The sequence below is a fragment of the Calliphora vicina genome, chromosome 5, assembly GCF_958450345.1.
Source record: "Calliphora vicina chromosome 5, idCalVici1.1, whole genome shotgun sequence".
NCBI lineage: Eukaryota > Metazoa > Arthropoda > Insecta > Diptera > Calliphoridae > Calliphora > Calliphora vicina.
In genome coordinates this window covers 60,160,675-60,187,888 of record NC_088784.1, presented here as the reverse complement: position 1 = coordinate 60,187,888, position 27,214 = coordinate 60,160,675, and the positions used below count along the sequence as shown (strand labels likewise).

The 27,214-nt window shown below is 30.1% G+C and overlaps 2 protein-coding genes across 2 annotated transcripts in view; one reads left to right on the top strand and one right to left on the bottom strand.

Annotated features, from left to right (window-relative positions):
- Nucleotides 1-16,503, bottom strand: part of LOC135961286 (putative sodium-coupled neutral amino acid transporter 11) — a 132,038-nt gene extending 115,535 nt beyond the window's left edge. The window contains exon 1 of the mRNA XM_065512782.1: nt 16,447-16,503. Within this exon, the coding sequence (XP_065368854.1) occupies nt 16,447-16,503 (57 nt within the window). The remainder of the gene's footprint in view (nt 1-16,446) is intronic.
- A 7,151-nt stretch (nt 16,504-23,654) lies between these two features.
- LOC135962378 (cytochrome c oxidase subunit 4 isoform 1, mitochondrial-like) lies at nt 23,655-24,342 on the top strand. The gene has a single exon (XM_065514280.1). It carries the CDS (start codon nt 23,723-23,725, stop codon nt 24,272-24,274), a length of 552 nt encoding a protein of 183 aa, XP_065370352.1. The 5' UTR covers nt 23,655-23,722; the 3' UTR covers nt 24,275-24,342.
- The last annotated feature ends 2,872 nt before the right edge of the window (nt 24,343-27,214 follow it).

Below are 27,214 nucleotides of genomic sequence, written 5' to 3'. Positions count from 1 at the left end.
ATATTTTGCACAAATTAGTTCTAAGTACTCTGAAATTATACTGTAAATTATGGCGAAAATCGAAGGGATACAAAAATTGGACAAAGTGTATAGAGCTCAAAGGAGGCTACTAAAATGATTTTTTATCCAAAAACCTGTATCTGTATGCAACCCGACTAGCTCAACCGAGGAATATTATGTGCAGTGCACCACGATTTCGATTATTTTGAAACATGAATTGCAGCATCTTGATGAAATGCCATACAATTTTTCATTAATAAATGATGCAAGAGCACTTCTAAATTGATGGAACAAAACATATCCTTGTTTTTCCAGCAACAGAAAAAGCGAATAAAACTACATCAAAAATTATGAATTAAATCACAAGTTTTTCAAAATTAGTTAAACTAAAAATAGAAATATAGAAATGACTCCATATAGTAAATACTTATTTTCCAAATTTTAACAATAAAATATATAGGCAAATTGGAAATGAAATTATATAATATATAATTATAATTGAGGCATACATTATTAGAATTCATCGTAGATTACGATTTAGACAACCGCTTGTTCGAAAAAAAAAACTTTCCCACTCTAATGTATATGTTTGTAAATAACTACTTCCATATATTTTTGTTGCTACTCGAAGTGGCAGTAAATAAATGTGTTGCACGAAAAATTAAAGTAAAACAACAAAAACTTTCTGTTCATTCTTTTGCAATTTATGTATAGCATCTATTTGCATATGTGCAGAACAAATACAAGTAGTTGACATTGATTTTGAAATGCATTTGAAATGTTTACTTAAACATATGTATGTATTTACATCATAGCTGTAACTTGTGAATAAAATACAAAATATAAATATTTTTTATATTATTTTAGTTTTTGTTTCCAATTATAAATATTTATTTTCCAAATTATTTATTATTTAAATAAAGTATTTGTCTAATTGATTAATAATATTTACAGTTAAATTTATGAATATTTATATCTTTTAAAACCAAATAAATTATAAATATAATCATTTTATATTAGTTTAATTAAATTATATTGATAGTTTTTTAGAAAATAGTAAAATTTTGTATATTCAAATAAAACACAGTTGAATAAAATTTAAATTTATTTCATTTAGATACAAAAAAATTAACTAATTTCTTTGGAATATTTATTCAAACAAAACACAAAAAACTAAAATTATTCAAACAAAAAATGATTGAATAGAAATAATTCTAATAAAACTTTAGAAATATTTTTATTTCTCACAAATTTGAAACAAATAAATTTATTTTTCCAAAAATTACTGAATAGAAATAATTCTAATAAATGTTAAAGAATATTTTTATTTCACAATAATACTGATGTAAAATGTCTTCTGATTGCATTCTGAGTTGAAAAAGTTATTTTCAAAACGTATGTATTACAAATTTTTTTCAGACCCTAATTCTCTGATATCTAATATTCTATTTTTAAAAAATACTACTTAATCATTGATTATCACTAGAATATGAACACAGATTTATGGTTTCAATTGGAGGTTTATTATTAATTTAAATTGTGAAGAACAAAATTCATGAATTATTTTTGAAAACTGTTTTTAAAGTAACTAGTTGTTCAAAATGATCGTCTGACATGGCATTCCTCCTACGGCTATTTATCGTTGAATTATTTTTGAGCATTGTTTTTGTTTTTTCATAGAAAACGAAGGATCTTTTTCATAATCATCGGATGAAAAATCTTCATCGTCCGAGCTCATTTTCACACACAAACATCTTTTTTTATAAAACTGTTCAAAAATTTGTTGTTAAAATATTTGACTTTATTTTCACAAATAAAATTATTTAAAGAAAATTTCTATGAATAAAAGTATTCTAAATTTTTTTGTTGAATATTTAAATATTTTTCTTTTTTTTTGGAGAAATAAAATTATTCAAAGAAAATTGCTTTGAATAAAATCTATCAACAAATTTTCGAATAAATAAAATAATATTTCATTTATAACTAGTTGAATAAACTAAATTAATATTTAATTTTTACTATAAAAATATAATTTGAAAATAATTACATGTTTTCATATTGATTAAAATATTTTAAAATCTATTCATTATATATTGAATAAAATACAACTTATTGTTACTAAAATACAAATAATATTAGTATAATTTTATCAATGTTTATTCAAAACTTTTAAGTATAATATATTTAATATCGTATTATATTTAAATCAAATAATATTTATTGCTTTATATTCTAAATAGATATATATTAATTAGTATCCTATTTTGAATAATATAGAATGATTTCAATATAAATTTATTTTTTCAAATATAACTAAAATTCAAAAATAATTAAGTTTTTGGAAATATTTTGAATAAAAATATTCACAATTTACAGCTATGATTTACATATATGTAGTTATATATTTATGTGGATAACTTTGTATCTATGTACATTTTAATATAGCAAACAAAACAACAGCAACAATACAATACTTAAAATACAATAATAAATAGAAAATAAACGTTACAACAATAAAATTGTCTTCAAAACTGTCAGTACTGCTGCTTCTGTTGTTACATGAGTCTGTTTGAAAACCAATTGACATTTTAATGAAAAACTGTAAAAAAAAAAGAAAAACCATTTATAACAAAATGACGTGAAGAGATTTTTGAAAGTACATACGAGTATTTCTGTTTCTCTTTATACCCACCAACAAAAAAGATGGAGGATATATTGATTTTGTCATTCCGTTTGTAACACATCAAAATATTTGTCGTAGACATTATTATTTATATTCCGGGTCCTCATAAGATTCTAAGACGATCTACCTATGTTCATCCGTCCGTCTTCTGTTTTTTGAACACGATAGGTCCCAAACGAAAGGAGCTAGATGGCTGAAATTAGCTACAAATTCTCTCTGTTGATAAGGTTTTTTGGTATTGAAAATGGGAAATATCAGTCCATGATTTCACCTAGCACCCATACAAATGTCCGCTGGAATCCTATTTGAACTGTCATAATTATGTTGATTATGCGGCAATCCTGATAAAATTTTTCACAAACTGGTTTTAAGTACTCTGAAATTTTTACTGTTAAGTATAATTTTCCATAGTCCCCATGACAGGTCCCCACGGAAAATGACTTGAACATTGATAATTTTCTTATAATAAATAATATCGTGAAGAAATTCGACACAACCAAGTTTTAAATGAAACTATCAACTTTTCTACCAACTTTTGTGAGGATCGGTCCATAATTAACCCCTATATCAGAAATATATTTTATTGCCACATACTGATGGTGGGTATACAAGATTCGGCACAGCCGAATATAACACTCTTACTTGTTTTTAGTGTTTTCAATAATATTTTTGAGTTTCAAAGTCATCAATTTAATTTGTTGTCAAGTATCTGTCTTAAGAATAAATACAGATACACATTTATATTCATCATACGTTCGTCATACATATACGAAGTACTTATAATACAATTTTGTAAATTACAATTGACAAGTATACGCACCGTTGAATTATAAATTGTGATTTGTGTTAGTACGTACATACATATCGTCCCCTAAATAAAACAATAGTGTATAAGCATATACACCATTATTTTTTTATTGCATGATAAGAATCTACATAACTGATTCTATATGTGGTTTTGTTCTAGATGTTTACTAACACAAAAATTTTAAACTCAATTATTTCGGAATGGCAAAAAAAAATGTTTTATTAAGGGGACGATATGTACTAGAGCGGGTCCATTTGTAGGGACGCAAAAAATCGCCCAAGTGTCAAGGAAAATCGTATTCTAGGGCTCAAAATAAGAAACTTTTCCCTAGGAACAATACCTCTAAAATGAAATCCTATATTCCTTATTTTGACCGAAAGGTCAAATTTCAACAAATTTGAAGAATTTGGCTAAGCATATTTTTCCAAATTTGTTTATTATGACACGAACGCCATTTTGAGCTAGTTGAATACTCCGCTACTTACGCACGCTAAAACTATTCGTGTTAATGATGTCGCTCATTGCGAGCAAAAGTTATGTTGGTTCAAAGTTTAAACTAAATCTTAAAAATGCAGTTAAGCTGATTTTCATAGACGTATGATTAATATTATTTATTACCTACATCACTTTATATTTATCATACGCTCTATAAACAAAATTTATACACAAAACATACATCATGTAAAGTGCCAAAAATGGTGATTTTGAAAAATGTTTGTATGGGGACCCCTCAGGGGATTCCAGAGGAAATGCCACTAGCATGGGTGGGTCGTCCCTCCAAAGTTAGTGGGGGTCTGTCATACATTTAGACTAGATTGGGACTTTAAATGCGTCAAAGTAGGATTTTTCTAATGTTCCTTAAAATAAGGAACATTTAGAGGTATGGTTCTTTTGGCAAAGTTTCTTACTTTAATCCCTAGATTACGATTTTACTTGTCACTTGCGTGATTTCTAAATTGATCCGCCCTACATATTATGTACATATCGCTGCAACAATGTCATAATTCAAAAGACCCACATTTCGAGTTAATCTATAAAAATCTATACGTATATCGGTTTAAAAAGTAAAAATGCGACTCCTGAAAAATTAAATTTTTTGAGTTATGACGACGTTGCAGCAAATGAACGATATGTATGTAATCATAAATTCCACAAAAGAGCACTGAGTAAAAACACAAGTTTTTGACCTTGTATCTTCCAATTTTGACCATGTTCGGTAAACACATACACTTTGGGGTCCCTTGGATAGTTTTATTCCTTTAAATTTCGAAAAATCGCGGTTTTATGCTGTTTACAATACAAACTTTCGTATTTTATGAATCTTACCTTAATTATATCCTCTTTAGACTACATATTAAAAATAATTTTTGTTAAGAAATGCATTCATGGGCAAATGCAATTTTCAGATACACTTTTGGATAAATAGTAACCAGTTTTAGTGATATTAATGCAAACAAACACAAACTGCGAAGCGTTTTGCTTGTCTGCAGACACCCAGAATCTCTGGCGGGAATCGAACCCGCAACCTACCGGGACACCCTATGATATTTTATAATAATTAGCTAAATTACTATTTTGTTAGTAGTAAAGTGACAGTTTGCTGGTTGCTGTGATATTTGTCTTTTTCATACATTTTGCTACCACGCTGACAGAAAACATTAGTACGAAGGGCTTAATCGGGAAATGCATTTTATTCAAATTTATTGTGCAAATTAGAGGTCAGAGCCTAATTCAGATAAACTGTTTTCTACTCTTTTAAATCAGAATATCTCTTAGTGGGATTTAATGATACATTGTTCCTTTTAATGATACGAAAACAGGGGCTCCTAATGATAATTCTGCAATGACTCAGCAAAACGCTGAAAACAAAATAAACCTGGGATACACAGAAATCACGGCAAAATATTTTATGAACATCGCAAGCATATTTTCCAAATTTATGTGGATCTATCATATAGCCAGACTATAATGTATGGACAATTGTGTATACTATTTGATTAAACTTTCGTTTACTCCAGTTATTTCCACGGTTTAACTGCAATTTTATTATTTTGGTATAAGTTTCAGTCATTTACGTTGTTGAAGATTAAGGAAAGCTGATTTTTCGGTTCTTGAATTTTATTGTATGATGAAAAAACTTTACATCTTTGCTCAAGATAAAGATTTTTAAGATGAATATGTTGCGCCTTTACAAAAACTAAATCAATAAAAATACTCTATTACTCGAGTTTATCAAACGACATGAAGAAATTCGACACAATGTTTTAAAAACATTATTTTTTGGTAATGATCTTAAAATCTCCATAACCTTAGCTTTTTGGTTTTCCATAATTTTGAGAAAATAATTGAATTCACTTAATTGTGAATAAATTCCATCGATTTTTATGATCGATATCTTATTTTGTTGCTATTATATGGGGCTTTGCGATAAAGTAATAAACCTGAACAATTTCTGTCGTTTTCGATTTTTCATGATTTTTTTAAAACAAAAAAAATAGCTATTCTCACGTAAAAAATATATTTTTTGATTCAATATGATTTTATAACTCCAAAACTACTGAACCGCTTAAATCGCAATATATAAACGGATTAAAGTTTATGTAATTTTCAGCTTTTCTACGTTTACTTTAAAAATCGGTCTAACCGCTTTTGAGTAATCATTAATTATGTGAAGAAAAGTCTAAAAAAATTCATAACTTTACTTAAAAATTAAAAAAAAACTCTCCTTAGAATTTAAAATTTGGACCATATTTGTACTACTAGAACCACAGTACATCAAAATTGTATTGTATGTTTGAAAAGCCTCTAAAAACCAAAAAAGTCAAGGTAAAATCGAAAAGGGTGCTGTGGCTTAATTTGTTAGCACGTTTGATCATTAAGTATGATATGGTATTTGTGGCCTGGGTTCGATTCTCAGCCGCTGCCAATCAACAACATCAGTTTATAATAATTATTAGTTTACTAATAACTAATATTTATCACAGCGCCATCCTGTGGTATAACACTAAAACGCCTCCGAAGTAAAATAATTAAATAAAGGCTGTTGGCTTTACTAATGCGCCACCTCACCACAAGATGCGCTGCAACCTGCACTAATTACAAACATAACGCACAATTGCAGAGTTGTTAATTAAAAGTTTTTCTCCTCCTTTCACCACCATTTCTTCTACACTCTATCACCTTTCCAAAGAAAGTAAAACAATTATATATAGGCATATTAAATGCCTGAGTGTTACTTCTCTTTTTAAAAAAAACAAGTAAGATATAAGAAACTGTTTAACGAACATTTGTTTAATGTCTGTCCGTATTTTTACAAGTTACGAGCTCTACAAAGCTTTGCAAACTAAAGGTAGTCAACTTTGACACCCTTACATTGCACAGCGGCGCTATTGTTGCTCAAAGTAGGGTACCTTCGAAATGTAAACTATTTAAACACGTCCCATTTTTTTGTTTCCCATCCGATTTCAAAGATTTTATATTTTTGCCATACCTTGGTCCGCTTTTTTAAAAATATAGGGCGTACTTTTAGACCGAATGGAGTCGAATTTTCTTTTTTAGTTAGACAACTAAATTACCAAAATATGCAAAAGATTTCACAGCAATATCGTTTTTGAATCCAAAAATAAATGATTTTCAATTTAAAAATTCAAAAATAGTAGATTTTTGCTGTTTTTTTGGGCGAAAAGGTGACTTAACTCTTTTTTTTATTAAAAAAAACCTACTTTAAGAACATATAACAATTTTATGTTTTTCAGTAAAGTATCTTTGTGGAGAACATTTGGGTATAAAAAAATATGTTCGCTTTTTCGAATATTTCGATCTTACGCCTTCGGAAATTGACCAATTTTTTATCAAAATTTCAACATTGGGCCATATGTTCTAAAATCCCAAAGAAAACGGAAAGCTATTTTAGAAATTTTTGACAAGTTCTTTTACACTATGTTATTTAAGGTAGGGTCACACATGGCAAATATTTGACGAAAAATATGTAACCACTAAATAAAATACATTTGAATTCTATTATTTATTTGAAAAACTTATTTTACTTAGGATGATTCAAAACAAAAAATTTTGTTTTATTTTATTAGATGCTGTTTTTGTGCTAAAAAAGTTACGCTTTTTTGAGCAAATATTTACCATGTGTGACCTTTAGAATGACAAATTTAAAAACCGTTGAAAATTTCATTGAGTTTTTTTAATAAATAAAGATTTAATTACATATTTATTGAGTTTCTTAAATTAAAATTTGTATCAAAATTTTAATAGGATTGCAAATATTAGATCCAATTTGATCCACATTTATTCCCAACTAATTTCGTTTGTTTATATAAGTTAATTTTTGGTCTTACAAAAAAAAATTTCAAGTCAATATCTCAATTATATTCAAAAATAAGCAACTTTTAAAATTCAGTCTTTCCAAAATATTGCACATTTTCAGATATTTTTTTTGATAAATTTTCTTAATATTTTATTCAACAACAATTCAATGGTTCTGACTTAGTCACATTTTATACTAAAATATAAAAAAGTGAAATTTTTTTGAAGGACTGAGTTTTAAAAATGGCGTATTTTTTAATCTAATTGAGATATTGACTTAAATTGTAAGACAAAAAATTTCGATTCTGCCCCACTGTGCAGTTTATTCTAAATTTCTTTATAGAATAAAATGCACAAATTTAATTTTCTGATAGCCCATATTCTTATGTACGATTTATTTGTACATCATTTTGAAATCGGTTCAGTAGTTTAGAAGAGACAGAATTATTACCACTTTTCTTATCATTGGAACGGATTTGAACGGAATTATCGAGGTTTTGGGACCAGATATGCTAGAAGACTATGTTGTAGTGTCCTGAGAGAGACAAATGAAAATATTTATAAAAATATAATAAATATAGTTTATCTATAATTGTTTGTTCCCATTTTAATGTTATTTTTAGAATTTTATTTCATATTAAATATCTTAAAAGTTTGACGTCGAGGAATTTGTTCAATATCTTTTCCGAAATTAGACGAAATTATACATAAAACGTTTCACATCATGAACAAAAACCTTGTAAAGTAGTTTAACCTTCTAAATCCATACTCTCTAAAAACCCTAAATGTCAAGCTCAAATTGATTATTCATCAAACAACTATACACAAATTAATACATGCACGTATGTATGTAGATACTCGTAGTGTGGAACGAGTACATTACTTACTACCAGATAAGTGTGTGGTGTACGAATACTTACAAGTAAGCAAATGTATTAGTATGAGTGTTTAAATTTTAACATTCATCATACGTTCCGTAGACAGTGCAAAGCATTTGCATTGTAATTGTATGTTAATTATATCTTAATGCACAAAAGCAGCAACAACAGCAGCCTTACTCTCAACTTTCATCCTATTTGGGGATCTCTCTTATTCTCCTTCTTCTTCTTAAGATGTACATATGCTTACGCTCCCCTTACATACTCTCACTCTCACATAAATGTATTCTCTTTCTGCCCTCTAATTACAGTTGTTTGCAAGTTTTAATTATAGTTTTAAATCCAATTAACCAACATTTCAGTTCAACAATTCTGATTTTATTTGGTCAGAATATTTCTTAATTATATGTTTTTCGTGTATGTCAAGCAATGAGAATTAAAGGATAAAAGTTTCCTGTTTAATACTTACATACATACATATATTTTATAATGAGAATAACTTTTGCTTTTATTATTAAGTTTGAGCTATAAAAAATTTGATTACAATACATAAATAAAGATAACAAAAGCCAAACATTTCCTATAAAAATATTATTTTTCAGTTGTGAGCAAAAGTTTTTCTAAAATGTTTAGTGAATTATAAAATAATTCTTGAAATTAGTTACAAAAATTAAATAGTTAAGATTCTATCATACAAAAATATGAGAATTTTGTGAATGTAAGACAGGGAATAATCCTTATTAGTAAATAAGTATTGTCCTAGCGTGAGCCCAATTAAATTAAATTTTGCATAATTGAACCACAAACAGTTGTTATATTAAACTGTATATCCCTAACCCCCAAGTTACACAAAGTCTAGCTATGTGTTAACTAATAACTATTAGTTAACACTGACAGACAGTTTTCATACAAAAATAATTTTAACCGACATTATAACTATTAGTTAACGCATAACCAGGCTTCGTGTTAATGGGGGTTAATGTCTATGTTTTCTAATTCGACCCTTAAGGCGTACAGGGTCAGATGTCTCATAGAAATAGAATACTTATACGACTAAACGCAAGTCATATGGGTAATTCCATGTCATCGTACGTGACATTTGTATGCCTATATAGTGGAACAGATTTTGTTTGTCTTTATGTTCCATTCAGAAGGTTATATATTTTAAAAAAATAATAAGTTCTTTTGAAACATTGCCTCTACGATGGGTAGTCATCTTGACGCGATGTAGAGGCTTAAATGCGATGATCTGTGTTGGTCATGCTGGAGGGGACAGTTTAACTTGAGTTGGCTGTCTCCGGTAGGGTCTCCCATTCCAGAAGGGCACGCGGTGAGCATGATACTAAGAAGTACCCTCCCCCTCTGTCTGATAGCGTGTGTTCTCCTTTGGGGCGGCTATCAGATGTTCCAACAAGCCATGTTCCCCTCACTGAGAGGGGTGGCTTTGTTGGTTATTGTCCGGCTGGTCCGAAAGGACTCTTAAATTGTCCGTCCGAAATCCATCAGCGTCTGTTCCCCATATTGGGCGGCTGATGGTCTGTGTCTGTTATCCCCAATGGGGCGGCAGCTAATCAACACCTGGCAGCAGGTATAAAATGCAACCTTTACCTGTCCGTAAGAACGCCATGGATAAAAAGGAATCATGCCCCATGTACCCGGTCGGGGGCTTCATAATCTCCGGGGACCCTACTCCCACAGCGATGGTAACGGGCTGTGGCGAGTCGAATGCTACTGTGACCTAGGCTAGTCAGGTGATAACACCGGGCCAGACTAGTCTGCATGCTACTGGTGTCGCAGGAGGTCAATCTGGTATACCCAGATTGGCTGAATGTAAAAAAACAAAAATCAATTGGTGGTAGTGTCATAAGCGGCGAGATACCTCTGGACTTCTCTCCAAGTACCTCCAAAGCTGCTAAAGAAACTGTATGAGACTGCACAAAACAGGTGGACTAATGAACCTTCCTGTGCTACAGCGAGGTCGACTTGGCCCGTATATGATGCCAACAGGTCGAATCTACTTGTAGAATTCCGTCGTGAGCAAATAAGGCTAATTGTTTCCTTTATTACAGGGCACTGTTTAATCGGGACACATGCTAGAAGATTAGGCCTACGGTACAATGATTACTGTAGAAGCTGTCATAATGAAGAAGAGGAGGAGACTGTGTATCACCTTTTCTGCCAATGTCCGGCTCTTACAAACCTGAGGGAACGCATCCTTGGATTTCCATTCCTATCATGCTTGGACGAGCTATCGAGGATGAATCTTAGACGAATCTACTCCTTCATCCGGGAATCTGGCTGGTTTAATTTGGAGGCAACGGAGGTATTATAAATACCCTGATGTCTACCCATTGGGTATCACAATGGGATCAGATTTAAATGGACCCAAGTGAGATGCTTGAGAAGCAGCAGCCCATGGAACCTAACCTAAACATTGTTGTTCAAAATATCTAGCGAAATTAGGGTATATCTTATGTGACATAAAACGGAAGTAATTTTGAGGTACATGTAGAAATATGCGAAAATTTGCGTATCGTGGGAGACTTTATGTTTTCTTTTAATTTCTTACACTAAACAAATATTTTTCCTTCACAATCAGTCATATTTAAATAAAAAAAAGTCAAATTCATTTCATACTATATGCTAATTGGGAGCTTAGTTTTCGCCGTAATCTTAACTTAAAACATACACAGAGAAAACAGATTCGTGATAGCAACCGAATTTGTTGCCAATCGAATGATTCGGTTGCAAACATCAGTTGATATAGAAGAATTTCGGTTGAAGCAACCAAACTTTTGTTACCCTTCCAAAATTTTGTAGCCACAACCGTAAAATTCGGCAACTAAGGTAGAATCATTCGATTGACAACAAATTCGGTTGCTATTTCGAATCTATTTTCTCTTGTACCAATTGAATTAAATAATTAAATATAGTCAGTTTAAACTATTATTTTTGGCCTTAACATGTTTTCTCTAATTGAAATCATAATTTGAATTAGAGAAAATTACATATTCTGGTGTAATTGCCCATATATACAAAAAATTTTAAAATATCTCGTTCTTCTCCTCACATGACATACACCGAGAGCTCCCTAGAGCAGCTGAACTTATTTTTTAAAGTCATCAGATATATATTTCCATAGGATACGAGTTGTGTGCCCGACAGTTATTCTGCTAATCCGATTGGAAACCAATTTATACCAAAGTTATAGAAGGTAAGTTTTCAAGATAATAACAATAATTACTGCTTTCTTTGCAATTTATCAATGTTAGATGAGGAAGCTGTTCCCCATAGCTCAATTCCGTAAAGCCATATCGGTTTTATAACTGTACTCCAAGTCAAGAACAGACCGTGGGCCAATTAGCCAGTGCAATTGATATAAAAATATAAAATGTAAAAACTGTACACAGAATGGTGCTATGAATGATTTGGAATATATCATAGTATCTAAAAGTGTTGCCCAATTGAGATGCCTTTCTGCAAAATATAAAATCTTCATAAGTTCCTTAAGAAACTTTTTTTCTAAGAAGCAATAGTAATATTTTTGAACTCATAAAAGATATTGCTTTGAAACTTATTTTATATGAAAAATTTTAATGAAGTCGGTCATAAATTGTAGCATTAGGAACAGTTTCAGGACGAACATGCAGAATATGTTCCAACAATTGATGCAGAATCAAAGCATGCTCATGCAAATACGGCTGAATAAGAAATGAAATCGTAACTGGAATTTACTTCATTCTAATGTTATCTAGAATGAAACAATATCTACAACTGCAGGAAATTGATCTTCTACTTGTATCTAAAACAGACTTTATTCAAAAGATATGTTTCAGAATTAATGGCTACTATACTTATGATACAAAGCATCCCAGTGGTAGGGCATGCGGTTGGACAGCCATTCTATTTAGGAGAAATATAAAACATTTTCCATTTCCGGAATACAGAAAATTCGTATATACGGGCAACATCTATTAAAATACCTTATAGTAGATATACATTATCATGAATATACTACCCTCCAAGGTATAATATTACACGACATTAGGTTAAAGATTTATGGGAGATTACAAATGCCGAACACACACACTATTAGAGGGAGATACCTGTTAGAAGCAATATCGTCTAACAGACTGGATCCAAATCTAGTTGTCGCCTACATATTTTTCCACAGATCTCAATTCCCGATCTAATTGACTTCGCTGTTATTAAAATTTTAAAACGCGAATTTATATCACATCACAGACACTACAAAATATTCCATGCAAATTTTAGAACAATAAGTAGTAATTGTTTTCCTAAAAAGAAAAAAATTGGATAAAGTACAAAATGTTCACAGTTGCCACCAAAAATTTCATTGAAAAATTACTACGAAGTACTATTCGCAGTTAAAATTTTTACTGATATTTTGACCAATGCTGTTCAAGTATGTATAACCCCAATCTCCGTGAGACGTTACAGACATTCAAAATGTCATGGAAATTTTGAGTCTCTTATAAGAAAGAAAATAATACTCAGGAGCAAATGATAGGAACCACGGACGTTTCTACATAATCAGAACCAAAAGTCACCTTAAAAGATAATAAATACTCAAATCTCAGAAACCTTAAATCGTGAAGGTCAAAAGTCAAATTTTTCAACGAAAAATTCCAAATATTGATTTTAGTAAAAGTTTCAGAGTATATTTAGAATTATCTGGACTATAATATTCTGTATAAGTTTTGCTTAAAATTCATAAGAGTAAGGAAATAGAGCTCAATCGCCTAAAAATTTGCCAAATAATTGGTTTTTCTCGAAAATTTCAAAATTTAAATCGCAGGTACGGAAAAACTATAAGAGATATTTTCATAATTTTTTCACATTTTTATTCCCTATTATGTTCTTAATAAATCCCAATGAGATGATCAAAAAATTCTGAAATTTGTTTAACAAAATTTTTAAAAATTTGAAAATGGAGTTTTGAAACTTTAATTTTAATATTTATCAAAATATGTTAATTTTGTTCCTACCTTTCTTGTTATAGTTGCCTGAGACACGTTAATGGCCTGGCGAATTTTTAATAACTTTAAAATTTGTTGGCCTATTTCTGTTTTTTATGTCTCATTAGAACGACAATTGCGTACACATTTCTATTCTTTTAAATTAAATTGCAAAAGTAATTTTTAATGGCAAAATTTTTACAAAAACAGAAAAAAATTAATTTTTTCCCCTTGTAAATGCATCTCAAAACTTCAGAGGGCTTGCGGCACGTCTTAACCCCTATCGATTTATCTAAAATTTTTTCACGATGATTTTTTTTCTAATGTTCACCAAACTGGGTGGTGAGAATGGCCAAAATCCAACTTTCGTTTATTAAGGGCCACCCTAATATACATACGTCTCCAAAATAGTACATGGGCGAATAATTCAACTGTATAAGTTGAGATATTGGCTAAGCACTTAGAGAATGTATTTACCCCAAATAGTCCTGTGTTAATCTGACGATTATTAATAAAATTCCAGTTCTCTACCATGAAGACAGAAATCAAAAGTCTCAAAGCAGGAAAATTGGATTGCCGACCTCATGGAAAGACTCAGAAGGTGACACAGTACGATTGAACAGGTGCATCGATTAACTACCCTTTCCAGCAAATCGAAGGCAAATAGTATTTATCTGCATTATTTATAGATGTTTCTCAAGAATTTGATAAAGTTTGGTAAGATGGGCTTATATACAAAATCAATATGTTATTATTTTTTCAAATGTTTAGCTTTTAGTTTGAAACATTTGTACAATATACACAAATTTATTCAAAGCATTGGCCATTGTAAGGTATGACCTATTTCCATCTTTCTGGCAACATATGGATTCCGAGCTAAACAAAACTGCTTATCTTTTGAGGCCAAGAAAGAATCAAGACAATATCGAATACTATATTCCAATGTAATGCGTATCGCATCGATCGAAACAAACCAATGCTTACTTCAAACGAATCAGTTGCATTCGGTACAGCTTCTCTGTTATGGTCTGATCATTCCAGCAGCTCTTAATATATAGGAACCTTTTGCTCCAACCAAATACAGAGAATAGCATAGTGCCATGGATATTCGGCTTTGGTGTCGATTCGCGTGGTTGTTCGGGTTTCACATGCGACTTCTTACGCATATGAAGAGTCGTAGGTACAAAACATTTTCGAAGCAAAAACCGCGTTCAAAAGATACGCCATCTAAATCCCTCATTTTTATATATTATATAGGGCAGATAAAACCACGAGTGCACTGACTCACACCTTTGCAGACGGTAACTCATTTATAAAATTTTACAAATTATAGTGGTAAAAATAATAAAAATGTTCAAAATATGCTTGGATCTAGATCGAGATCTAGAGCGAGTATTAAAAATTCTACAATATATGTAAAATACACAAAAAACTTTCTGATGCTTTCAAGAAGTTTCCCTTGTACTGATTGTATTATTTTGTTTTATTTCTTTCGCTGTTTATTATTTCAATATCAAATCCAAATTATTTTACAAAATTTGTCTGCTATGGAAACATGGTAAATATATAGTGAGGGACTCAGGACTCATCCGTCTTTTTCATTCATAGTTTTTGCATTAGCTTGAGAAAGATTTTTAGTTACGCTGTGTACATATGAGTACCACCTAGAACATTTCTATCAGTGAAAGTCAAATGTGTACTATACCAGTTTTAAACTAAAGTAAACCAAACATTTCAATTCGAAATTTATAATTAATATTTGTTTTAAAATTTCAAATATGGAAAAATCTGAAAAAACGTTCTGCTAAAATTAGCCCGTCAAAATACTACTATGCATTGAGAATCTGCTGACAAATTTATAAAATATTGTCTCACTTTCGCACCACAGTGAAGAAATAAAATTTTCAATCTGATAAAAAAAGGAATTTTTATAAAAGAAATATAATTTAAAAATCGTTTTAAAATTTCAAAGTTTAAGAAAAATTTTAATAAATATTATTTTTACATTTTAAGAAATATTATTTTTACAAAAAATTTTCTATCCCGTGAAAATTAGTCGATAGATTTAATTTTCCACAAATAAATAAAATTTCATTTGTATATTTGGCTGGTCTACTGTATATGTATTTAGTGTTTATATAGAGACATTAATTACTTAAAAAAATATTTCACAGTTTAAATTATCGATCAAACAAATTTATATAAAAAAAATAACACTTACTTATACCCCTACTTAGAGCAAGAACGCGTTCGAAGTCACAAGACAAAAATACGTTATTTTATTATTCATTAAAGAGGTGCATTCAAATTTTGGTTTATTATCCAAAATTCGAACTCTAAAAAAATTTTAAATTTGTGCTAAATGTGCGATAATTAATCACCCAATGTAACCACCCAATACACAACAAACAAATGCTTAAATATGTACAGCATACTTTTAGGCACTCAATTAAATGTTTTTCATTCAATTTATCATCGCCCAGTATAACAAACAGCTCAATTTCCCCAACATGAACACATATTTGACCACATTTAGCTGTCACTCAATTAATTTCCATTTGACCAAACAATTCCTAAATCAAACTTGTGTAAATTTACAACAAGGAAAAATCATAAGCTTAATTACACCTGGTTAATTGATATTAATTAAACAGTGAAAGCTATACAAACATACAAACACATGTACGCAAGTACACTGACACGCAGGAAATATTGAAAATTAGTAAATTTGAATTAGAATTTGAATACAAAGAAGCAAAACAATTGAAATAAAATACAAACCTGACGTTGAAGAATATAGCTGAATTCATTGGCTGCATAACGATGACTTTCACTCATTTTGGACGAGAGGATGATTTGAACAAGAAACGAAATAAAACAATTGAATTGAGAATGTCGGCGGGTATTGTTTTTTGGTGGCAATAATGATGACTACGCTGATGAGACTATATTGTAGCCGTCCGTATGTCCGTCGTTCTTTTATACTAGAATGATGATGGAGATAATGTGGATGGATAGCACCAACATCAACAACAACAAACGTTACGGAAATAGAACAACGGAATGAGGGCGTTTGCGAAAATGTGTGAGTGTTTGTTGGGGAGGGTTAAGATAGGTTAAGATAGGTAAGGTGGGATGACACAGCTGGATGCCAACAAACTTTAGCGTTGTGGGGCAAAAACTCAAGCACACACTTTAAAAGTTTTTTTTTCTCTTTTTTTCTTTTACTCAAATCAAATTTTAAGTTAAAAAACGCACTTTAAATCAACAATAATGAAAACAACAACAAGAACAAAGTTCCTTTTTATGGTTTTTGTTGTCTGTAGATGTTGGCACTTAATTTTCTTTTATGAAAATTTGTGTAACGAAGCGGAAATTTATTTATGTTTTTTTTTGTGGAGCAGAGTTTTTAAAATAAATAAGAAATTGGATGAAATAACATTTTAATAATGGCAGAACTTGAATAAATTTGAATTAGTATGTATTTCAATTGTAACTTTTTGTTGCACTTTGACTTTTTTTTAATTTTTTATATTAATTTAAAACTTTTTATTTAAACTCTTCAAAAAATATGTTATTTTTTCTTTAATAAAATAAATTTTTATTTAAAAAATATTCATTAAAACACTTTGCGTATAGAGCTGGAGCGAATTGTTTCGGAATCGTTGATAGTTCGTTCGACGTTTACTAAATAACTGATGGCACATACACCAGAAAATTGTTGCGAAACTTCCGACACAAGGATATATGTATGTACATTGTACAAGCTTTGTTATATTGGTTTTGGTTTTGTTTTTGTTTCGGTTGTTTTGTTTTTGTTTTAACTTTTCGCTTTTACTTTCACACACTCTGCTGTAAGAATAAATATTTGTGTTGTTGTCGTAGTCAACGTAATCGTTGTTCCCCCATAACCTGGCTTTTTATCCTCTCTCTTTGTCTGTCTATCTGAATCTACTTTATCAAGAAATTTTAATGTTTTTGTATTGTATTAAATATATAAACTTCACAATGTCCTTTAAATTCTTTTAAAATACTCAATCAAAATGTTGGGTTTTATTTTGGCACTTTTCTTTACTGTGGTTTATTTATGCAATCAGTTAGTTTTTTTTCTCATTCGTGCTCTTTACTGTTGTCGTTTGTCCTGTTTCTTCCTTTTTTGTTTGTCAATTCAACAATTCAACTGTTATAAACATTTTCCTGCACAGACACACACACATACTCTCACTCACACTTATCCTGTGTTATCACCAGAGTCTACTACTGCTACTACGACTGTTAGTTACAACAGTCACTTCCTACAATAGTGTTTGTTTGTATGTGTTTTAGTTACAAATAAAACAAAAAACACTTAGGATTCATTTTTTATTTTAGCCGGAAATAAATGTTTTTTTCAAAGCAACGTTTTTAAATGTCAAAATCAAAAATGTTGCTGTTAAATAGGAGAGTGCAGTTATGTTAAGAAAAGCTTTTGTATGCTCTCAAAAGCTGTAAAAAAAAACTTGGAAGTTTTTGTAGAAAAGCTTGACCGAACAGGGTGTTAAATTTATTAATAAAACTAGATATAACGAAACGATACGTGATTTATGTAAAATGAATCAAACTCTAAAAATTAAATTTTTATTTGGCATTTGTATTTCTGAATATGAAATTCTCATTATTAAATTGGTTAAGATTAGATAAATGCTCAGATTGATTAAATATTTATTTGACATTATAAATGTGACTACCAAAAAACTGTATTATTTCTTCTTTTAAACCAAAGCTTTTCAGCATTTTCGTGTTCATTTTCCGTTACTTTTTTTAAATTTCAATAAACTTTATTATTGTGAACAATTTTTTATATCAACCACCAAAAATATGAGGGGTATGTTGATTTTGTCATTCCGTGTGTAACCCATCGACATATTCATCGCAAACCCTCAAAAGTATTCTGGGTCCTTTTAAAATTCTATGTCCGCCTATCTGTCCGTTAAGGGGATGACATTTTCCTCAAATTTTGTTAAACATGAGTTATAGACCAACATGTGAGTCAACCTCCAAAAAGTTTCATATTTTTCAAAAAACATGACAAAAATAATTGTATTCGTAAAAAATATATTTATACCCTACACCACCATAGTGAGGAGGGTATAATGCGTTTGTGCAGATGTTTGTAACGCCCAAAAAATACTAGTCTAACACCCACCTTAAGGTGTACTGATCGACTTAGAATCACTTTCTGAGCCGATTAAACGATGTCCGTCCGTCCGTCTGACTGGTTGGTCGGCTGGCTGTTCATGCAAACCTTGTGCGCATATAATTTATGGTACAAATAATTGTTTCGGCCCAAGGACGGAGCATATTGAAACTGGCAGAAATTGGTCCATTATTTCACCTAGCCCCCATGTCCTTCCCAAATTGGACTTTATCAGACATAAACATATAATTTATATAGGTATCATCACAAATTTTGCTCCAAATACGTTCTATATATACGAAATTCATGTCACCAAATTTTATTATGATCGGTCCATAATTAGGCATAGCTCCCATATAAGGCCCGCTTCCGAAAATCACTTTAACGTGCATAAATCTCCTTAAAAGTTTCGTACATAAATAACTTTCATATAGACATAAATAGCACAACCAAATTTCATGGCGATCGGTCCATAATAAGTCATAGCTCCCATATAAGGCCCGCAATATCTTTAAAAATATCTTTAACGATCATAAATCTCCTAAAAATGTTGATATAAACATAAAATTAAAATAACTATAACAAATAACTTTCATATGGACATAACATGATCTAATTTCATGGCGATCGGTCCATAATTAGTCATAGCTCCCATCATATAGCACTCTTCCGAAAATCATTAACGAAAATAAATTATTGAAATTTTAAAAGAAAAATTATTTTGCTCATTTACTTAGTGTAGGGTATTATATGGTCGGGCTTGACCGGCCATACTTTCTTACTTGTTTTTACATACTTTTATTTCCTATTATATTCTCAATAAATCCCAATGTGATAAAAAAATTTTGAAATTTGTTTAACAAAATTTTTAAAAATGGAGTTTTGAAACAGCAGTTATAAAATAATTTTTTTTTTTTGGTCATACCTGCGAATAGGTTAACGGTGTCCTACGAAGATAAAAACTCATATACAAGTAAATATGGCTATGTTTTAAGTAAAACTTTTTTTGTTCCTACATTTCTTGTTCTAGTGGCCTGAGACACATTAATGACCTGGGGATTTTTTAATAACTTTAACATTATTTAACTAATTGAAAATTGCAAAAGTAATTTTTTAATTGCAAAATTTCAGAGGGCTTTTGGCACGTCTCACACTGGTTCAAGGGCGTCATTAATTAATTTTTTTCATGTCTTCTGATCTACCTGAATTTGTACTACAGTTTGTAATAAACAATCTAATTATCATGTACCAAAAATATTAGGCTTATATCTTTATTACTTTTTTGTCCACAGACATTCAAAGGTGACCTAAGTGAATGCGTTTAAAATGACCGTATTATATATGCTACCTTTTATCGTTTCATGCTGTTAAAATATTCTTGTAATGACACTATACTCATTTTTTTTATAGAATTGGATGTTATAAATGATATATATGCAAATAAAAAAAAATTTGAAAATTAAAAAAAAAAATTTTTACTACTATAAATTGTCCAAAAATATTTATTTTCTCCAACTTCTATGGATTGTACCTATTGATCTCCAACGACCTCTAGCCCGAGACTTATATCGAATTAAAGCCTGAAGTCTCAGCTAACGATTTATTAAAAATTCAGCTGCCCGTTTTTGCCCCTAAGCAATTCCGGTACAAAAAACAAAAAAAAAGTTAGGAAAATTTTGCTTCACCAGCATGTTATTGAGCATGCAATAACAGCTTTTTTTAAAAAAATAATTCGGTATCTCGGGAACTATTGGAGATATTATTACGAAATTTCACATGGTTGGAGCTGAGGTGTTTTCGAGTTGATTCGTAGTTGTTCAACTTCCTACGGGTAATGGGGGCCAGTATGGGGCCCCTCAAATTTGGTCACCTCGGGTCTCAAATTTTTAAAAAAATCGCCAAAAATCCAAAAATCCGAATAAGCTGAAATTTAAAATATAAATAGTACTTGAGAAGATCTACTAAAAATACGCTTAGATTTGTAGGTTATCTATATTAGTTGAAGAGATATTTAGGTTTATTGATTTATTTTTTTTAATTTTGCTCGATCTTGTTTTGGTTTTTTAGATATGGCGCACACTGGTTCAAGGGCGGCATTAATTAATTTTTTTCATGTCTTCTGATCTACCTGATTTTGGATAGTTCTATGGAGTGTTATGTTCGTTTAAGTGAGCCAAATTTTAGTTTACACGCTTTTCCATTAACTTCTCTTTCCGGATCATATACAAATTCTATATAGTTTCGAAGAAAATTTGTTTCTACAAAAGAAAAAATATAGGCACTTTTTTGGTAAAAAACGTAAAAAATACGGACTTTTTACATGTTCCAAATTTGGATGAGTGTAAGTTTTTATAGGGACGACATGACTCGTAGCAAGTTGTTTGTAGTTTATTTAGAATTTTATCGCCAATATAGCTGATTTTGTAAAAAAAATTTCGACCCTCCGTTGGCCAGCCATAACTAAAAAACCAAAAAAAGATCGAGCAAAATTAAAAAAAATAAATCAATAAACCTAAATATCTCTTCAACTAATAGAGATAACCTACATGTGTAAACGTATTTTTAGTAGATCTTCTCAAGGACTATTTATATTTTAAATTTTAGCTCATTCGGATCATAAATGGATTTTTGGCGATTTTTTTAAAAATTTAAGACCCGAGGTGACCAACTTTGAGGGGCCACGTACTGGCCCCCATTACCCCTAGGAAGCTGAACAACTGCAAATCAACTCGAAAACACCTCAGCTCCAATCATGTGAAATTTCGTAATAATATCTCTAATAGTTCCCGAGATACCGAATTATTGCCAAAAAAATACGTTTCTGAACCACTGTGTGGCGGGCCAAGGGAGGGTCGAAATTTTTTTTAACAGCATCAGCCATATTGGCGATAAAATTCTAAATAAAATAAAAATAACCTGGAGGCAGTTATGTCATCCCTATAAAAAGTTACATGCATTCAAAATTAGAAAATGTAAAAACTAAAAAAAAATTATAATATGGTGATTTTCCATGAAGAAAAATATAATATATATATGATATAGACCCAAATGTCCTTAAATCAATGGCATTATAATTTTTGACATTTTTTATTTTCAAATACCGAAATTCCTGAAACGGGGAAAATGTGTTCCAAAAACTCAGTTTTTTTTTAGAAAACTGCCTACTGTGACGTTATTTGCCGTGTGATCGTAAAAAAAACTTTGCAAGTATTTAAGAAACATATAGGGCTATACAAATAGGGGGCTATTTCGAGGATCGATGCTTTGCCTTTTTAAAATTTCTTACTCAAACCAAATTTTTTTTTTTTTAAATTGGCCAAGTTTGGATAGTTCTAGGGAGTGTTATGTCCGTTTAAGTGAGCCAAATTTTAGTTTACACGCTTTTCCATTAAGTTCTCTTTCCGGATCATATACAAATTTTATATAGTTCCGAAGAAAATTTTTTTCTACAAAAGAAAAAATATAGGCACTTTTTTGGTAAAAAAACGTAAAAAATACGGACTTTTTACATGTTCCAAATTTGGATGAGTGTAAGTTTTTATAGGGACGACTCTTAGCAAGTTGTTTGTATTTTATTTAGAATTTTATCGCCAATATAGCTGATTTTGTAAAAAAAAAATTCGACCCTCCGTTGGCCCGCCATAACTAAAAAACCAAAAAAAAAGATCAAGCAAAATTAGATCTAGTAGATCTTCTCAAGGACTATTTATATTTTAAATTTCAGCTCATTCGGATCATAAATTGATTTTTGGCGATTTTTTTAAAATTTAAGACCAGAGGTGACCAAATTTGAGGGGCCACGTACTGGCCCCCATTACCCCTAGGAATCTGAACAACTGCAAATCAACTCGAAAACACCTCAGCTCCAATCATGTGGAATTTCGTAATAATATCTCCAACAGTTCCCGAGATACCGAATTATTGCCAAAAAAATACGTTTCTGAACCACTGTGCGTCTTAACCCCAACCGATTTACATAACATTTTTTCGGGATGATTTTTATTACCAATGTTCACTGGGAAAAATCGAACTTTTCTTTATTAAGGGCTATTAACCGTTAATCGGTTAACCGATTAATTTTTGTCGGTTAACTGTTCGAATAATTTAAAATTTACGATTTTTAAATATCGCATAATTAATTTGTGTCGATTAAACGATTTCTTTTTTTGCACTTTATACAGAAATATTTTTTAAATTTTATTTCTTAACTCGTGAACATTCTCTTCTAGCAATAGTTTTTTGAAGTATAGTACGAAAACTGAAACTAAGGAATTTAGAAATGACCTTTTTCCTATAATAATGAAGGACGACATGGTAATAGACGAAACTAAAGACATTACTGAAACGAGTCTTTAATCAGAACTTAACGAAACTATTAAAGTATTAGAAAAAACTAAAAAAGAACTGAGAAATTGGATACTTTTTATCAAGCCTTACTTTCGATTTTTTAGTAATCAGTGAGATAGTTTTTTCAAGTCAAGTTTAATCAAAGCATTTAAATTACATTATTTTTTTAAAAGATTATTTCAGAAGATCTAACTGAAATCAAAAAAAATAACTCACATGTGTACATATTTGTTCTTTTTATTAACAACATGATTATATAAGTATACAAAATTCGTTTTTTTCTTTTCAATTTAAAATTAAAATAGAAATTATTCGGTTAATCGAATAACTTAATATTAACCGATTAAATCTAAACTCCGATTAATTATTTGCTCGATTAACCAATTAATCGAGAAACCCAATTAATTGTATCTACCCTATTTCTATAAACTTGTTATTGATTGTCAAATTAAAATCGTACATAAATAAATTTTACTTCAATTTAAAAAAAAACTAACTTCAAATTAATTTAAAAAGCCTACAAATTAAGTAATCATGGCTCTCGCTGCTGGCAAATTAATTACACGCCAAACTCTCTGGAAAGTCCTTGAATTCCAACCCTTAACAATAAGCAAACGTACAACCACTCAAGATTATACAAACACCATGTGTGGTAAACGTGAATATGTAGGATTTGGCGTAAATGGTTCACCGACTTATGTGGACCTCTTGGAATTTCCCATACCAGCCATACGTTTTCAAGAACCCACTCCCGAAATATGTGCCCTTAGGAAGAAAGAGGAAGAGGATTGGAAGAAATTGTCTAAGGATGAGATTAAGCGCTTGTATCGTTACAGTTTCTGTAAGACATTTTCAGAGATGAAGGCCCCCACTGGTGAATGGAAATTACATTTGGGCGTGGGCTTATGGGCCTGTACAATTGCTTTACTCTTTACCTATGCAGTCAATGTTTATCATCAAGATTTGCCCGATACATTTGCCGAAGATAGGCGTCAAGCTCAGTTAAAGAGAATTATTGCATTGGAAATGAATCCTATAAACGGGTTATGTTCGAAGTGGGATTATGAAGTTGGAGATTGGAAGTAGTTGGATATTGTTTTGTAATTGTTAATAAATTTTATTTTTCTGTATAAATAAATACATATTTGATGTTATTTTTTTAAAGAATGAAATAAGGGATTAATTTTTTATTCAGATAAATTAAAATAACCCATTATTGTCTAGAAAACAATCAATCAAGCAGCATTTTATTAAGGTCCAGCAGAGTAACCCGATAACCAGGTTTATATGAAAATTATAGTGTTTTAGATATTTTTATACATCGAATGGATTTATGGATTTATCTATGGATTTGTGTATTTAACATATTATAAGCATTCAATCGCAATTCCGGAAAGTCTTTGTATCAGGCTGTAGATTCATCGAATTATCTTCACAATTGCGACCGATTAAAAGTTAACATAGACATAGGATGGGATGATTTTTTCACGAAAAATCGAACAGCAGAAACGCATTTTACGAAAAATTCTAAGAAATTTAGAAATGATATTTCACTATATATTTTTATCCCTTCGCCTTCGTGAAAAGGGTATATATAAGTTTGTCATTCCGTTTGTAATTTCCACAATATAATTTTCCGACCATATAAAGTATATATATTCTGGATCCTTATAGATAGCGGAGTTTGTGTGATGAAATCAATTTTCTGAAGACCCCAGATATCTTTGGGATCCAAATTTTCATTAATTCTGTCAGACATGCTTTCGAGAAGTTTCCTATTTAAAATCTGCAAAATCGGTCCACAAATGGCTGACATATGTGGATAAAGCAGGACAGCCTCGATTTTTACCTATATCTGGATTACTAAGTCATTAATATAGACAATATGGATATCTTATGATAGATATTTCAAAGACCTTTGCAATGACCATAGTAAGTTTAAGCCGAATTTTTTTTCACCAAAAAAAAAATTAAAAAACAAAAAAAAAATTTTAAAATTAAAAAAAAAAAATTAAAATAACAATTCAAAAAATGAAAAAAAACCATGGTACAATCAGTTACCAGGTACAATTATTAGAGAGAGTTTCCAATGTTCACCCCTAAAACGTCAAACTATTTATTTAGTAACTTAACTTTTTTTAATTTGTTACCGCGATATTTTTTAAATTTGTTACGTTTTAACTGAAATTATAAACACTTATTAAAAAAATATAGTTTTTCTTCAATTGTTAGTAAATTTTTGTAATAAAAATTTTAATTCAATTATTTTTTTTGGCATTTCCTTTTTATATTTTTTAATTTTCTTTTGTTTGACGTTATAGGGAATGTATAATTGAGAACATACTTTCTAATAATTGTACCTTGCTTATTCAACAATGAAAAAAAACAACTTTGGAGAAAAAAAATAAATTTTGTTTACCTAAAAATATTTAAAATTTTTATTTTGAAGTATAATTTGGTGAAGGGTATATAAGATTCGTCACAGCCGAATATTGCTCTCTTACTTGTTTTTAATAGTTTTTTTATTGGATAAAATACAAAATGCCCAAGATACGATTTGATTTTAGAACTATGGTTTCTGGAGGAAACTTTCTTAGAATTTTACGTAGATTGCGTTTTTGCTATACGATTTTTTCTTTTTGATCTTCCATACAAATCGACCCAGCCTAATGAACATACAGCATCAAATTGACTCAGAAAATGATTACCACTTGTTTTGGCTTAATATCCTTTCAAAAGAGTTGAGGTACACCAGCTTATAACAACTCAAAATTAAGATAATAAAATTGTTTTCGTTATCATATACTATTTTAGATGGCTTCATATCCTTACATCCTTTCGTGGACCCGAGTGGACTCGATTTTTTTTTGTTAGTCAGACAACTAAATTACCAATAATATACAAAAGATTTCAGAGCAATATCAGTTATAGATAAAAAAAATAAAAAATTTTCAATTTAAAAATTTAAAAAATAGTAGATTTTTGTTGTTTTTTGGACGAAAAGGTGACTTAACTCTTTTTTTATTAAAAAAAAACTTTCTTTAAGAATATAAAAAAATATTATGTCTCTCTGTAAGGTATCTTTACGGAAAATATTTTGGTATAAAAAACATGTCAAATTTTTCGAATATGTCGCCCTACGCCCTTCAGAATTTGACCTATTTTTTTATCAAAATTTAAAAATTTGGGCCACATGTTCTAAAATCCCAAAGCAAGAATCAGAAAACGGAACACATATTTAGAAACCTTGATGTGTTCTCTATTTATAACACAAAGTTTTCTATTATAACACGAGTTTTTTTATCCAGACCCGAAGGAAATGTGGACCTTATGGGTAAAATTTGTAAAAAATATGATTTTTCGCTCCAATTTTTAGGAATTGGGGGATTCCCTTTGACCTTTAGAAAAATTTTCCACACTTTGTTATTTAGAATGACAAGTTTAAAAAACGTTGAAAATTTCATTGAGGTTTGTTAATAAATAAAGATTTTATTACATATTATATATGTATTTATTGAGTTTCTTAAACAAAAATTTGTATCAAAATTTTAATAGGATTGCAAATATTAGAAACAATTAGATCCACATTTATTCCGAATTATTTTTTTTTTAGATAAATTAATTTTTGGTCTTACAAAAAAAAATTCAAGTCAATATATCAATTAGATTTAAAAATATGCCACTTTTAAAACTCAGTCCTTCAAAAATATTGCACTGCAGATTTGGAAAACTTGATGTGTTCTCTATTTATCCCCAAAATATTTCTCAGCCCCGAAGTTCTTAGGATTATACAGATTTTCGAGAAACTTCGGTTATGTCGTATCACTGCAGACTACAACACTCACATCTGAAAGTCGTGAATAATCGGATTATATTATAAAAACTTCGCAGAAGACGTGTCTATTCTCTATGATTGCAAGTCATTACCAAGTTTTTGCTGGGTATATTGTCAAATTGTGTTTTATTTAAAAAAATATTTCATACATGCATACATATGTACATATGTATGTAAATAAATTTCTTCTT